A 17,103-nucleotide genomic window follows, 5' to 3' on the forward strand; every position below is an offset into this window, starting at 1 on the left:
GAGAAAGGAAAACAAAATGCAAAGTAGTTCATATTTATTCAACACTTTCATCCCAGAAACTCTTTGAGTTAAGTATTCTCTCTATTTTACAGAAGAGGAAATTGAAGATTTGGAAGAGTTAAATGACTTGCCCATGACCACACAGCAAATAAGTGGGAGAGCTGGAATTCAAATTCAGGTCTCTTGGGTCCACTTATAGTGGCCTTTCTACAGTACTATATAAATAAAGATGAGTACTATATAATAAAATAAGCCTTAATATATACTTAAATAGGAATAGTAGTCTTTTGAGGCTATTTTTGAATTATTTCCCTCCTTTTCTTTCCAAAAACATTAACCCACCCCCCAAAATAAACAGGTCTCTGGTCATGGAATGTTAGAACTGAAAGGGACCTTAGACATTGTTATGTCCAACCTCACCATTTAACTGCTTTGGAAATGTTCATAAAGGAAGGTATGTAAATTATTTAAGGTCACACAGAGTGGCAGAGGTAGGACTAGCACCTTGGTCTTCCAGCTTCTAACCTGTATTTCAGTGGCATGGGAGAATAAAAAAGTATAGAATCTTTCTTCTTGCTATGACAATTAAAGATGTTTTGCTGGTTCCTTCTCTCACTGGCCACCATAGGGGCACATCAGAGATTCTATTAATTATTGCCATGAATTAGACTCTGTATAAACTCTCCAGATTCCTAGGAGAGGCAAAATTCTACCAAACCCATTTTGGAATGAGATTATCCATATGTAGCATTTTTCTCATTAGTCTGTTTAATGTTAGGACTTCTTAATCATAGCCAAGTTGATATGGGTGATTCATAGACTATGTCCCCATGTAGCAGAATGGCTTTGACAGTAATTTAGGAAGACCTGTATCAGCTTTCTACTTAATTCTTTCTCTGATGCTTCATTATGGTGTGGAGGTGATCTTGGCTTTCTAAAGGCTCTATCCACAAAACTAGCTGATCATCCCAAGTTGGAAGGGATTCTCCTGGGGACCAGTAGTGAGGGTAGGCCTGTCTTCTGAAGACCAGCCCTGATAAATCTGCAAATGGCCACTAAGTGATGATTTTTTTTGTCCACAGTAAACCATTAACTTGTCTCTTTAAAATGTGGAGGGGCTGGGATCTGTTACGAAAATTAAAATGTAATTTGAGAACTTTTAGGGGAAAAAAGGGAAAGAAGTAAGCATTTATACTAGGCATTAAGTAATGCCTACTATATGTCAGGCATTATTCTATCCTATGCTAAGCACTTTTAGAAATATTATTTCATTTAATCCTTACATGTGAGAGAGATGCTATTATAATTCCCCATTGCATTTGAGGAAACCGAGACAGACATAGATTAAGTGACTTGCCCAGGGTCACACACCTAGAAAGTATCTGAGGCCAGGTTTGAATAGTGGTCTTCCTGACTCCAGGCTCAGTGTTCTACCTACTGCAACACCAATGGCTTCCTTTAAATTACCTTTATCTTCTTAAAAATGTTAATAATAATTAATGTTTCACAAATTACAACAGGGTGTTTGCCTCTAGTTATCTTAAATCCCAGTCAACTTGTCAATGTCCTTTCAATATCAAATGTAGGATGAATGTGCTTGGTCTAGTGATTAAGATGTTGGACTTGTAGTTCAAAAGAACTAAGTTCAAATCCAGCTTCAGACACTTACTAGCTAGGTGACCCTAGAAAAATCACTCAACCTCTATCAGCCTGTTTCCTCATCTGTAAAATAAGAATAATAACAGTACCTACCCTAGGAGGTTGTTGTGAAGATCAAATGAGATAGTATATGTAAAGCATGATATAAATGCTGACTATTACTGATATTACATTAACAATATGGCATTCCATCGCTTTCCTTCTCTAGATTCTAGATTCATTCTTTGCTTAGAATGCCACACAACACTCAAGGTGGCTATACAAGAGGTAAGTTTCATATCATACAGAAACATGACATCATGAGTTCCTAATCCTCCTTGTTCCTTAATAATACATTAAAGCCACTCCATTGATAGTAGTAATTACACCATAAACAGTATTTACACTTTGGGGCTGTTGTCATAGCTCAGAGAAGTCTTATTATTTAATGTAAATAAAAATAAATGATTGAGAAAAGATGCTGTAGTCTATATCCAGCATATGTGAAGCCGAAAGATCCAAATGAGCTCACTAATCTTCCCCTTCACCAGCATACTTGCAAAAAATAGTCAATGCTTCAAAACAGAAGCAAAAAAAGATGACTTTCCCAGCCTTTGGGGGAGAATATATTTTGGTCAATAGTCCCCTAGAGAAAGGTACAATTTTCAGATTGTGCACAATCAAAACTCCACAATTCCCACTCTACTCTCTAGAATATACCTAGGCAAAAGCTATGCATGAATAGGAGGTTTTCATGGTGGAAAGACACATAATCTTGTTTCCCTGTGACCCCCCTGTGATGGGTGAGGTGGGGAGGGATGACCAAGGTCATTATTTGTTTTCTTTCCTCTTTCAAAGCTTGAATTCTCTCAGTGTAGGCTACTTAAAGTTGGTGGCCACCCACTATGTTTTCTGGGACCTAGGGGTCAGACATAAGGAACCAAACTGTTGGATGCTTTTCACAGAGCCCAAGTCAGTGCTGGTCTCATACACAAATGAGAATGTCTACTCCTGCTGCTTTAATGTGATGATTTCAGAGGCAACAGGAATGCTGTCACATCCCCAAATTAAGCCTCTTCTCTGAGTTTGCTGAAAGCCTGATATTGGATAGGCAAAGAGATGGACAATCCTTTTCTCTTGTGACTGTGGCGCAGAGGAAAAAGACACTGGAAAGACACTGGTTCAGAACCTGGTTGTCAGTATGTGATATTAGGAATTCAATGAGCTCCTCTGAACCGGTTTCCTCATTTGTAAAATGGTGATGGTGTCTCTAATACTTATCTCACAGAGTTCTCATGATAATAGGTGCAAAATATTTGACAAACCTCAATCACAATCTTGGCTGTTATTGTCTATTCAACAAGTATTTTTATAAACCTGGACTTAAATGAACTGATACAAAGTGAAGTGATCAGAACCAGGAGAATATTGTACAAAGTAACAGCAAGACGAAAAACTGTAAATGACTTAGTTAATTCTCAGCAATACAAAGATCCACGACAATCCCAAAGGGCTCATGATGAAAAACGCTATCCACCTCTAGAGAAAGAACTGATAGTGTCTGAAAACAGACTAAAGTATACTATTTTTTACTTACTTTCTTCCATTTTTTTGAGTTTACTTCCTCAAAATGACTACTATGGAAATGCTTTACTGGTTGCACATGTACACACTGTGTCAAATTATTTACTGTCTTAGGGAATATGGGAGAGAGGGAAGAAGGAACAGAATTTGGAACTCAAAACTGAAAAAAAAAATAACATTAAAAAATCTTTTTACATGTAATTGGGAAAAATAAAATATTATTAAAAGAACAAGTAAAATGCCTACTATAAAGAACTAGGGATGACCTCTGTGGGAAAATACAGTAGAATAACACATGGTTCAATCAACAACCAATCAACAGTAATTATTAAGTGCCTACTATATGCCAGGCACTTCAATAGGCGCTGGATATACAAAAATAAAAACTACTCCCTACCCCTAAGGAATTTATATTCTCCTGGTTCATGCCTTCAAGGAACTTAGGATTCTGCTAAGGACATAAAAAATTAGAACAATGTGCAGATACCCACAATGTAAAAAAGGTCATATGGGAGTCCTCTAGGTCAGGCCTAAATGAGGTTAGTCTAGTTAGAGTTTGGCTTGAGCTTTAAAATACAAGGTACTAAGGGATCATAAAATCAAATTAAAACCAACTTTACTGATTAGAAATGTAATAAGGTACTCAGGGATCTTAAAATCAAATTAAAGCCAACTTTATTGGTAGGCTTCTAATGAAACCTCTGATCAGAATTCCCCTTAAGTTGTGCATTTTTGTACCTCAAATGGCTTCACTTTTTGGCTGCCTCTGGACTCTATCATGCCCCCAGCAACCTCATCGTCTTACAAGATCACATCAACCTTGGAACTTATACCTCATCTTCGCTGCCCTTGAGGCTCCTCCTATCATCTGGTTGGAGAGAATGAGATTAGAGAATTCCTCTCAGAACTCCCATTTAAGGACATCTCCTATCTCTTTATTTCCCGCCTGGACGCCATCATTCCCTTTCCCTGGATACCCTCTCTCACTCCTCTTCCTCGGTTTCTTTTTATGTATTATCTCTTTCTGTTAGACTGTGAGCTCCTTGAGGGTACAGACTGTCTTTGGTCTTTCTTTGTATCCCTGGTGCTTAGCACAGAGTCTGGCACATAGGCACTTAATCAGTGTTTATTGACTGACAGACCAAGTAGCCAAATGTCCTTTTAGCCTCCGTAAAGAGCCATGACCCTTACTTGCTACTGGAGGTACCTGGTGTGTAAAAGCACTGGGTGGAGTTACTGAGAAGAGTGAAGGGTAAGAGAGGGGTAGGAGTGAAAGGGAAAGGAAGAAGAGAATCCGTACCCTACCACTGTGGACAGAAATACAAGCCTGACCTCAAAAGCACAGCTGGCTTTCTCCTACCCAACGATAGCCTTTAGTGCCCCACTTGCCATCCACCCAAAACACAGGAGTAAAAGTGTTTTGGGAAGTCTAGCCAAAGAATTCTTCAGAATGGTAGTTTATGTGGAAGAAAAATTCTACAATACACATTTTATGTACAAATAAATCTTCAAGGGACAAATGTATTTCATTAAATAATTCTAAGTATCTCTGCTTAGAAAAATCCAAAGGGATAGAATTCTAATCTCCCTTTGAAAATCTCTCAGACCCAAGCCATGTCTAGTTACATAGAGTTTAATACAAAGACTAAAATTCCTTAAACAAGATTAAATAGGAGTCCAGAGTTTAGGTAACAGCTTCATTCATCAAAAAGGATTGTGACAATTTTTGAAGCACCCTGGAGAGTTATTTTACTAAAATCATCTGATCTTTCTAAAGATCCCCATTCCAACTTGCTCAAAAGTGAACTTCAGAGATATTTTCATTAATTGAATTAATCAGATATTCTTTTTTAGACTTGATCTCTTTTAGGGAGCAGGCCTCTTCCCTTAGAAACTGGTTAGGGCTTTGAGAAGAATGATTTTCAAAGAGTATAGTGCAGGACATTGTTTCAGAATTGTTAGTTAAAAGCTGATAAAGGTATCTTATTCAGATTAGACCAAGGACTTCAGACAAAGACACTAAGAAAAAAGGATTCTTTAAACATTCCTATAAGAGAGAACAGGAGGGTCTTAGTGTGTTTTTAAAAGCTGCCTGAACTTTATTCCAGAGCCCTGAAATTTAAAGGGTACAAAAATTACAAACACACACACACACACACACGTGTATATGAATGTATATATGTATTCCCAAAAGAATCTTAGAAAAACTGGGCCTAGCTGCAAAGAATGGTAAAATAGGAAACTACCAAAAGTGCACATCTGTGCATATAGAAACTAATTCTTCCTCCCACTCAAATGAATTTAATTTTCTTGTATATTTACATCATGAATTACAGAGGTGATTTCAGGACACTTGCCCTTTTGTGTTGCTTACCTTAGGTCTGTTGCTTGTCCTGGATGCCTTAACTAATAGGTTCTAGACTTAATTTCCATCAAGGAGGGGAAGAGAATAAGAAATCACTCAAGACTTCATGGAAGAAGTGGTATTTGAGTTAGGTATTGAACTTGGGGTGGTGACTGAACAGATAGAGCCAGGGGTAGAGAAAAGCATTGCAGGTAAAGTGAGGAAAGAAGATTTTGTGAATTAGGCCCAGAGGCAAGAAGGCATGATGTTTATTTGGGTACTAGAAGAAACAGAGTAAAAAAATCAAAGTTTATAATAACTTAGAAAGTAGGCATCAGGGGTCAAGGTCTGAGTTTCAGATTACAAGTGTTTGGCACCAACACCAAGCTGAATGAAAAGAATGGGTTCAGTTTATCATACCGAAAGGCCTCACAAGTGTAAAGTTTCAGCTCCTCCAGACTTGCCTGAAACTTTTATCAGTCTACCAGAGAACTCCCAGTACCACCATCTTCATTTACCTCTGTGGATCTTATGGCTTCATAAACCCTAGTGAAGTGGACGGGACTAAGAAATAAAATGGTACACCGAAACATTTCACTCCATCTCATTCTTTCTTTTTATATGGACCCTCTGGACCAGGAGAAATAATTTACCTGTGCATCATATGCTCAGTCTAGAAAAGAAATATGCCATCATGTTGGAACTTATATAAAATGAGGACTTTACCCAAAAAAATATAACTAAGTGCAGATATTGCTGCATAGGTCTATCTAGGGATATAGTCCAATGAAGCTGGCAACTTGGGCATTCTCTCAAAAATCAAAGTCATAGATCTGGAGCTAGTCAGAAGCAATCTGGGGTGACCCCCTCATTTCATAGATGAGAAAACTGAGACCCAGAGAACTTTAGTGACCAGAGTCTTCAGGTATTGTTACATACAGCAGGTATTCATAGGAAGGATTTGAATCTAGGATCCCCAACTCCACAACTGGTATTCTTTCCCCAGCACAACTGCAAGTGCTGCAACTGCTCTTCAATAACTTCCAAAGCAAGCCTGAAATCTGCTTTTGCCATTTCATCATGGAAACATTAAGAAGCTTAAGAGGTCATCTGATCCAAAGCCCTCATCCTACAGATGAGGGAGCTAAAGCCAAGGCAAGGGCCAAGAGACCCTGAAGTTGGTACCTTCAGGTCACAAGGTCCTCCCTCAAATTTGATATGAGTGGAGAATTGGATAGGGGTAGGAAAAAATGATTTTCCTTCTCTATAATTTTGGAAGACACATTAAAGAATGTTTTGAATCATAAGATTGTCACTTATCATCAATAAGGAAACAATATACAATTATAAATTCTCATTACCAAGTAAGATCTCCCCTTCAGAGAAGTTCAGTGAAATAGGTTAAACTTGACTAATTGGTATCTTTGCAATATCCTCACACAGTACTTTTTAGCTACCAGCAACGCTCTATATTCTTATTTCCAATTGGGCGTCTTGCTTTAAAGAATTTTCCTTTCTATCATTCATTCTATAGTATAATGTATTTGTCTAAATGAACATTAGTTCAGAAGTCTAGGGACTAAAAGAAATTAAGTCAGTTCACAGGGAAATCACGAAGGGCAAGAAAACATTTTTTAGTAAACATTGAAAGCCAGCTTTTGTGCTTATTTTTAGTACCTAGGCTATTAACTTGGATTTTCTATTTTGTCTGACACATTTTAATTTTGGTCCTTTGGGAAACTTGTGCTTAAAACATGTCTTAGTGAGGTTCTGAATCTCTCCAGCCCTTCTATTTCTGGAAGCACTGAAATTCCCCGCTTGACTCCTGCTCTCCTTTGAGCTGGCAAGGTTTTACATCCTGGTATCAAGAGAGCAGGCTGGCTGAACACTGAATAAGGAGAAGATGGAAGGCTGGGTGGGCAGTAGGTGTTCCTGAAGCTGTTAAGACAAGAAAGCAGTGAGTCCATTGTGCTCAGGGAAGAGAGATTCCAGGAGCTTTTCCAAATCAGGCTCTTTCTCCCTCTGCTCTGCTCCCACTGCCCCCTACTCCAAGGAAACAAAAAGGAAAAAAAGAGAATAAAAATCACGTAATGTTTCATTCCCTTAAGCAAAAGGATTGCTGTGTGAGAGCCTTGTATCAGGAAGGAAAGGAGGCCAAGGTGATAGCAAGGCTAAATCACAAGGCAAGCAGGTTCTTCACAGAAAGATGTCACAGCAGGCTTTGGAAAGTAATTAGAGTCAAATTTTGGCAGCTTGTGCTAATGATGAGAAGAGTTTTCCTATAGTCTTCATCCACACCCTCAATTTTCAGTTCCCTTCTTGCAAATAGCTCTAAAGCACTTGGAGATGTTTGCCAGGAAAGGTGCTAGAGAAAACAAACTGTGACTGCAATCCTATAACTCCAAATACTAAATAAAGAGCAGGAAGAAGGCAATCACATTAGCCCCCAGCCAACCTTGCCCTTGGGGTGTTTTGAGCTACTATTCATTCCATCCATCTGTCCATCCATTCATCCCTTGTCAACCATGTGAGATGAACTATGTATTCAGTCTGAAATTGTTTTCAACTACTGTGCTGCCTCATGAAGAGGGTGGACCACTTTTCTGGGAACGCTGCCCTTGGGGGAGCCAGAGGAGAATCTCAGAAGAGGAGAAGAAAGACAAAGAGGTGAAGGCTGAGAGTTGGACTAAGTCTACGGCAAGAATGACTTCATAATTTATACAACTGATAGCTAGGGAGATACAGCATGTTCCCTCGGGTAAGTAAGTCGGATTGAGAAATCATCCACATGTCTCAGGGTAGTGTTTTTTATTTTTATTTTTTTAAGCTACAGAGGAGTTAAAAAATCTTCCTCCCAAGGATGGCTTAAGGGAAAAAGAATATTAGGCTCAGATATTCTGACAAGCGAAGAACTTAAACTCTTTTTTAGAGACAACAAAACAACATGGTAGTGAATCGGCAGGTTCTTGATATGTATGTCTGCTCTCCTCATCTGTCAGTCAGTTGTTATATGCCAGCTTCTTGGCTGCTACTATTTGCTACTTCACTTTCTTTTTATATAGGAAAAGTACTATTGTGTGGTGTAAGGCAGATAAAACAGAACGTATTTGAGGGCTGCTGCACAGATTCACTCTTAATTTGGTCAGACAGGAAAGACACTACAAAGGGGTTAATAATCTAGTTCTCTCAGAAGAGGCTGCTGATAGTGAGAGCACAAAGTCCTACAGCATTCCCTAATCACCCTTCTCACATGGGCCAGTGAGCAGGGAGGGGCAACTACCCCTATGTCTCAATGGGGTCAATTGAGAGAGCCGAAACTTGTGCTTCCCCAAAATCCCTAAGCCTCAATGGGGGCCAGTTGAGGCAAACAGATTTCCTCCAAGCCTTGATGGGGGCCCATCAAGGCACACACAGCATTTCAGCTTCAACCCTAAAGGTTCCCCCCAAGCCTCAATGGGGGCTAGTTGAGGCACACACAGTATCTGTGCATTCAACCTCAAGGGTTCCCCATTCACTATCTAGTGATCACCTGTTTTATAGCCAACAGACAAAGAAGGTATATTGCCAGCAATAGACTTACAAGTTTACATCACCCCATCCCTGTATCTTACTGCTCAGCCACAGTGGATGTTACCATTATATAACTATGCGCAAGCATAGTGGAGATGTTTTGAACCATAAATGTGGGAACTCATATTGAGTACCTGTGAACCAAAGATTATTATGGCTATGGATCCTGGGAAACTGAACTCTGAGAAATAATAACAAAAATTCACTTTACACACACTAAAATCCACCTTACTTACACTAAAATTCACCTTACATACATGTGGGCACTATATACATGGAGACAAGTGAAATAGTGATTTGTATCTATTACAAATCACTATTTTAAAAAAGCAACTTAAACACATGTAGAATATCATTTCTGCCAATTAATTCAGTACAAGCACTCATAAAGTGCCTACTATGTGCCAGGTACAGAACTAGGCACTGGGGTTTCAAAGACAAAAGGGAAATCATATTTACCCTCCCAGAACTTAATTCCTTTTGGAGAAAATAACATGTACATAGCTAATTAAATACAAAATATACAAAGGAATTTGGGGAAGGGGGAGAGGGCCCTAGATTAATCTAAATTACTAACAATCTTGATATTTATCAATTTCTGTTTTTTTATTATTACATTTTAACTTACATTTAGAGACATCAAGGTGATACTGTGGATACAACGTTAGGCCTGGAGTCTGGAAGACCTGAGTTCAAATTTAAATTCAGTTACTTCCTGTATGACCCTGGGCAAGTCTGCCTCAATTTCCTTGTGTGTAAAATGGAGACAATAATAGTAGCTCTCTTTCCCCCCACACCTACCAGAGTTGCTGTGAAGATCAAAAGAAATAATATTTGTAAAGCTCTCTTACAACCTTAAAGCCTTATATAAACGTTATCATAATCATCTTCATCTTCATCATCATTATTTTATACTTGGAAAGTATCAATCTGGGCTGACTCATCTATAAAAAAAGTGACTATTTTATCTGTAGTCTTAACTGGATCATAGTCTTAAGAGTGGGAAGAGATCCAAGAGATCCTTTGGCCTTAAGAACATAAATTTAGAGCTGGAAGGGACCTTGGAAGGATGGAAGGAAGGAAGGAAGGAAGGAAGGAAGGAAGGAAGGAAGGAAGGAAGGAAGGAAGGAAGGAAGGAAACAAGTTAGGAATGAAGAAAGGGAGGGAGGGAAGAAAGGAGGGAAGGAAAGAAAGAAGGGAGAAATGGAGGGAAGGAGAAAGAAGGAAGGAAGGAAAAAAGGGAGAGGAAGGAAGCATTTATTAAATGCCCACTATGTGCCATACACTGTGTTAAGCACTTTACAAATATTATCTCAATTGATCCTCACAATGACCCTGGAAGGTAAATGCTATTATTATCCTTATTTTACGTTGAGGAAATTGAGGCAGATAAAGATTAAGTGACTTGCCTAGAAATATCTGAAATGGGATTGAATGCAGGTCTCTCCTGACTCCAAATACACTTTCCACCATATCACAAAAATGTGGTAAAGTCTGGAGTGTTGCGATCTACAGTATTCATGTGGTAGCAATACTTCAACACCTGCTCCTCATGGAGGCCATCACCAAGAAGTCTGCTACAACTCTGTTTTTCACTCACAACCTTTCTTAAGCACAGTCTCCTAAGCCTAGAAACACAACAGGACTCACCTGCCAATATTTCAAAGCCACACAAAATTTGAGATTAGCCCCCTTCATTACAAAGCACAAAAGGATATTCTGCCCCTCTCTCCCTCTCTTTTCTCGGACACCTCAAACCTAGCCATCTCTTGCCCTGGAGTGATCCTCAGGTCCACCTGCTGTGAGTTAGTGGCAAAACTGAAAACTGTATCTTAGAGTCCCAAATATTTCTTCTCTTTTTGCTTTTTCTGAGCTCGTATGAAAACAATAAACAAGAAGAAATGGAAAGAAGTATTTTTAGGATTCTGGGTGGGAGGGTAAACAATGCAGATGCCATAAACCAGTACAGGCAGTGAGAGATGCTGACTGAAAGAAAAATGACCAAGTCAATCACTGACGTACCCAGGCTGGCCCATTAAGAGAAGTAGAACAGAGAGACCTCTGCCAAGATATTCTCTCAGTGAAATAAACTGGGAGATTGAAAGTGAATGCCTGTTAGCAGATAAAAGATCATGAGATCTTATACTACAGCCCCAAAATGAATTATATTTCACAAATGCCAAATTTACATACAACCCAAATGAATAATAAATTCAGTAGATATGTAGATCATTAGTCCCTTTATTCTGTTAAAGTCTTTCTGGGAACAAACCATCCTACCCTCCTCTCTAGAAGAGAACATATTAATGACCAGTAGAATTTTCTGCTACCTAGAAGGGAAGAGATCATGACAGGGGAAGGGATAGGGAGGAGAATCAAAGATAGATACCCTAGTTTGTTAGAGGACCAAAGTGGGTCTTCTCCATTCATATTCATTCATTTGTTCTCCCTCCATCTTTCTAATTGTTTTTTTGTTTTGTACTCCTTGTCTCTTCTCTAATGACAGTCTTCCCTCATAGCAAAGAAAAAAAAATTAAACAAAAGAAATTATTCAAATGACTGCATTTGACAGTCTATGCAATATTCCACACATGGAGTCCACTACACTTCTACTGACAGGGAAAACAAGGGTCAGTGGCAGTCCTTTGGAGCCAAGATTGGTCTTTGTAAGTAATCTGAATTCTGATGTCTTTGCCTACTTTATAGTGCTCAATGTATATATTGTTTTTTGTCTTGTTTGTTTTGCTCTGTATCAATTCATGTGAATCTTTTCATATTTCTCATGGCTCAGTAACATTCCATTACATTCCCATCCCTCGATTTGCTCAGCCATTCCTCTGGCAATGGGCACCCAGTTTGTTACCAGCTTTTTACTGCCATGAAAGTGCTGTTATGAATATTTGGACATCTTTATTTAGCCTTTTGCCTCCTTGGGGGATATTCCCTACTGTTTATCCCCACCATATAAAAAATGGACTATATCTGATATGATCACTATAAACTTCCTCTCCAGAGTCCTCCAAGGCTTTAGGAATATATCTTCTACACTGAGAGAACAGATGTCAAGTCCTTTAACTAGGAATCTGACCTCTTGTAGAGAGTCTATTTCTGACCACAAAGACTGTCACAACATTAGTGATTAATCAATTAATTAATGAAGCATTTACTTATTAAGCACCTGTTATGTGCTAGGCACTGGACATACAAATATAAAAATAAAACAGCCCCTGTCCTTAAGAAGATTACATTTTATGAAGGGAAGCAACTCTCCTTAAGAAGCAAAGTTAACCTTTGAACCTAGGTGCTACAACTCCAAACCTAGTTTTCCCCCTGCCTGTATACCTTAATTTTATTCCTAAAGAACTCTAGGGGAAAAACAGAATGTAAGTCCATCTAATGATGCTTTCTTTTAGAAGCTGAAAGGTTAACAATATCAAATCTCAGTTTTAGGGGACATTTGTGGTAATAGCTCAGGTTTCTATAATGCTTGACCCAAAGTGCTGAACTTGGAGTCAGGAAGACTTGAGTTCAAATCTGACCTCAGACACTTACTTAGCGGTGTGACCCTGGGCAAGGCACTTAACCTCTGTCTACCTCAGGTTCCCAATCTGTAAAATGGGGATAATAATATCACCCACCTCTTAACAAGTTCAAATGAGATACTATTTATAAAGAACTTACATATCTTATAGGTCTTTCCTCCTTACCTAGTCCATTTGTATTTCTTGTTCACTTCTTTGAGGAACTCATAGTCCTTGTGGCTAGGACATATTTTGTTTTTCCTTTAAGACTCTAATTTAGTCATAGGATTATTACTTAGAAGAGTCCTTAGAGATCACATTTCTAGTGTGATTTTACAAATGAGGAAACTTACCCTAGAGAGGATAGATGACTTGCCCAAAATCATATAAGTTGGTAAGTGGTGCTGGTGTTCAATCATTCAGTTGGGTTCTACTCTTTGTGACCCCATTTGGAGTTTTCTTGGCAAAGATAATGGAGTGGTTTGCCATTTCCTTTGTCACCTCATTTGACAGATGAGTAAACTGAGGCAAACAAGGTTAAGTGACTTGATCAAGGTAAAACAACTAGTAACTGTTTGAGACCAGATTTGAACTCAGGTCTTCCTGACTCTAGGCCCAGTGCACTAACCACTGAGCCATCTAACTGCCTGTATTAGAGAACCAAAAGTCAAAACTTGGTTCTCTGACTTTTTTATGGTTCCATAAAAACTAACTATTATTATTATTGTCATCATTAATGTAAATGAAATTATTCCACAGAGAAAAGAAACTGAAATTAAGGGACATGAAAGGACTTACCCCAAGTCATGCAGCTAGTGAATATCAGAGATCAGAAGCAGAATTTGAACCCATACCTCTTGATAACTCTAGGAATAGCACTCTTTCTACTACACCAGGTCACATTGCCTCTTGTCCACTGAGACAGCACTCACAAGTCTTATAAGATATCTATCTTTTTAGAACTACTAGTTCTGTTTGCTAAGAAGGATTTTAGTCTGCAGAGGTAAAGTAATTAGAGATGAACTGCAATTTTCTTTTGAGAAAGAAACTTCTTTGAGCTACTGTTCTACTTTGCCCTGCACTTTCAGAGATCTGAGTAATTAAAACAATAATATCCATACATCGGCCAAGTTATTTATTTATTTTACCAAGTCTAGTAAAAACCCTCTAGGTTTTCATTCAGGACTTATCCAGAATTCTCCGTGGGCACCAAACAAAGATTCATTTTACAAGATTTTCCAACTAGGTTAAAACATGATATGCAGTTATGCCTGGAATCTCAACCATAGAATTCAAAAATAAAAGGATTATTCTTTTAGGAAAATCCAATACCATGAAACAAGGCAGAGTAGTGCAGTAATAGGACAGAGTGGCAAATTTGGTTTTAAAGGACTTGAATTCCAGTCCTGACACCACTCTGGGAACTGGATAACCTTAGGCAAGAAATGTAAGGTCTTGGGGTCTCCATTCTTTATTTGTTAAATGAGAAACTAGAATTTGGACGTTTCTAACTGGACACACTTGAACTACTTTTTTTAAGTATTTTGATAACTGTACTTCAGCAAAATTGGTTTTCTTTGTAATCCTATTTTAAAACATTATTTTAAGAAGCAATATACATAGACTTCACCAGACTGCCAAAGGCAACCATGGTAAAAAGATTATGAAGCCTTGGACTAGATGATCTCCAAGATTTTTTTTCCTATTTTAATGCTATCTATTATCATAAGTTGGAATCAACTTTGAAAATATAGGACTTAGGGTATGATGTCATTGAAAAATCAAGGAACCTAACTCCTAAGTTGAAAGCTCTACCTACCTAGTCATGGTGATATCCTCGTCATCTTTTAGTGGACAAAGGACAAAAAAAGAGTGGGAGAGTATTTGAAACCCTGTCTCTACTTCCAGCAATCTGATAGGTACAGATCAGTAGGCAGATCAAACACATGGCTAGTCATCTTGGTGTAACTTGTTTTGCTTCCATTCTCATCTTTTATCCACCCCAAATAAAAGGTAGGTAAATTCCCTTGGTCTATTTAAATGTATACATATATATACATACTTATGTATACACACACATATATACATATGTATACACACACATATGTATCAAGGATTGATATAGCACCAAATGGGTAATTTGGTAGTTTGTGGTTTTTAGCAGAAGGGCAGCAGATGGTTAATTAGTATTGCAATGAGCACATTTCCTTTGCAAGATACATGAAAGGCAACTTTTTAAAAAACCAAAACGATTCTGTAATGGTACAATTGAATAAGGATACCTGCTTTCTTAAAACTATTAAAGCAAAAATACAAAACAATCCCTCCCACCCACCCCACCCCCCAAAAAAACAAACGATGAATTAATAGAATTATTTCAGGGAGAAACAGGATAGTTTTATTAGCAGATGGTTCACTGACTGCTGATATATGTGACCACCATTATCTTTCAAGGACAGATTTTTATTTTTATATTGGGGGAGAGAGGTAGGCAAAGAGACACCGTAAAGATCCATTTAGTTGTGGTGACTTGATCTTCCTAGGGATCAGTCAGAGCCCTGGTAACAGGCATCACCTGGTATTTATTGCCTCTGCTCTTGCACAAGCATCTTCTAACAGAGAAATAATATTCTTTTCCATGCATTTGCTTTTGCCCCCAGGACCTTTTGGAATGATGTGACTTCAGTAATGAGAAATAAATCAAAGTCTGGCAAAAAAAAAAAAAAAAAAAAAAAAAAAAAGCTCTCCAACCCTCTCATCTTTTCCTGACAAGCTGCTTGTATTTTTCCAGCTTGCTTCTCTGGTGCAGGGAGTTTGCTCATCCCTGCTCATAATTCAACTGACTTGCCTTTCATTGTGTTGTGCTGGCGGGTTAAATGAAGTGAGTGACTGCATTTCTGTTCCTGGCATCTCACCGAGAGTACATGAATGGAGGACAGAAAGAATGAATGAACAAAATAATTTTGATGGGGCTGCCCCAGGGTATTAAACACGATGGGAAGGAGGTGGGGTCAGGCTGTCATTCCCTAAGAAACACTCTTCATTAAGGAGTTTCTGATGTCATTGGGCCACTTAACAAACCCATTCGGCTTACCTCCTACTTGGACATTAATATGTAGGTTTATGTAGACCACCTATGCTGTCTGCACAATGGCATAATTTTATCGTCAAACAGAAAGGAAAATGATATTTCCCTTTTTCTGCCCATTCCCAACGAATGGAGCACAGTGAAATGCTCTGGATATTCTGGTGTGCACATTTAAAAAAATGCATTAATGTATAATAAACACTGAGGTATCGGTCAAATCCAGACCCTTGCTGCTTTCTCTCACAAAAAAGCTCCCCCCCTCCTCCGGAAAAAAACCTCCAAAGGTAATTGTACTAAATTAGCTCAACCAGAACACAGGGGAATTCAAAGAGAGCTCTTGAAGGATGGCCTTCAATATTTCTGATTGAGGTCATGCTTGCCCTTTACTGACTCAGTTCTGAATTACATCTTCTCCCATGAATTGGTGCTGTGGCTAGAGACACAGCCCGTTACAGGTTGGATGATTTGGGGACCCCAGAGGTACTTCTCCTGCTGAGTGAGGACGGTAATGTAGCACTCTAGACAAAGTGAATGAGAGGAGGAAGAAAGTTGAATACTTCAAACATGGAGAGGGGAGAGAAAGGGAAGAGAGAGAGACGGAGAGACAGAGAAACAGAGACAGACAGACTTAGGAGAAAGAGAGAGATACTTCAAGAGCCCCTAACTAAAGCTACAGTTATAACTGGACTTGATCCAATTATGTTTTTCAAAGGTACAGAATCTCTGGTTTTGACAGAGAATCTTTCTTTCCATAGCCGACCCTGTCTCTAGCAATTCCTGCCCATCCCCCTCTCCTCACCTCCCCCTGCCCACCCCCAGCTGCACCTTAGGCAGGTACTCTCTGCCCTTATTTCTCAGTTCATTCACCAGTCTTCCACACACCGCTTTATGGGGGAGGGCTTGTCACCCGAGCAATATTCCCACTTCAGGTCGGCATAAAGACGCATTTCAAGAAAAGAAAGAAACAAAAGGGAGAAAATCGAGCAAGACCCGTCCTTACCCTCTTCTTAAAAAACTGAAAGGCTGAGCATTTCTTGACTGGGAATCCATTCATGTCTTTGTTGACCATCTTCCACAGCGGAGAGTGCACAGTTGGAGGTCCGGTACGGGGCACTGGCTTAGTGCATCGGCTTTCCTCAGTATCCCTTCTGGAGACAGTTAACGAGGAGAGCGGGGCGGACGCAGCACCATCAGATTCCAGGCAGCGAGTCCTCCCTTCACTCATTCATTCTGCTGCACCAGCTACTGCGGAGACCTTCTCCAGCGTTCGGCTGCCATAGGCTAGATCGTTTTTCTTTTAGTCATTCCTCGATTTCACAAACACAACTGCTACACGACCCTGGTGGCAGCCCACAGAC

At 39.1% G+C, this 17,103-nt stretch overlaps 1 protein-coding gene across 1 annotated transcript in view; it reads right to left on the reverse strand.

Moving 5' to 3' along the window:
• SGK1 (serum/glucocorticoid regulated kinase 1) overlaps positions 1-16,829 on the reverse strand; it is a 170,872-nt gene extending 154,043 nt beyond the window's left edge. Inside the window, exon 1 of the mRNA XM_072643395.1 lies at positions 16,746-16,829. Within this exon, the coding sequence (XP_072499496.1) occupies positions 16,746-16,814 (69 nt within the window). The 5' untranslated portion in view covers positions 16,815-16,829. The remainder of the gene's footprint in view (positions 1-16,745) is intronic.
• Positions 16,830-17,103: the final 274 nt, after the last annotated feature.

Source organism: Notamacropus eugenii, chromosome 2, assembly GCF_028372415.1.
Source record: "Notamacropus eugenii isolate mMacEug1 chromosome 2, mMacEug1.pri_v2, whole genome shotgun sequence".
Lineage (NCBI taxonomy): Eukaryota > Metazoa > Chordata > Mammalia > Diprotodontia > Macropodidae > Notamacropus > Notamacropus eugenii.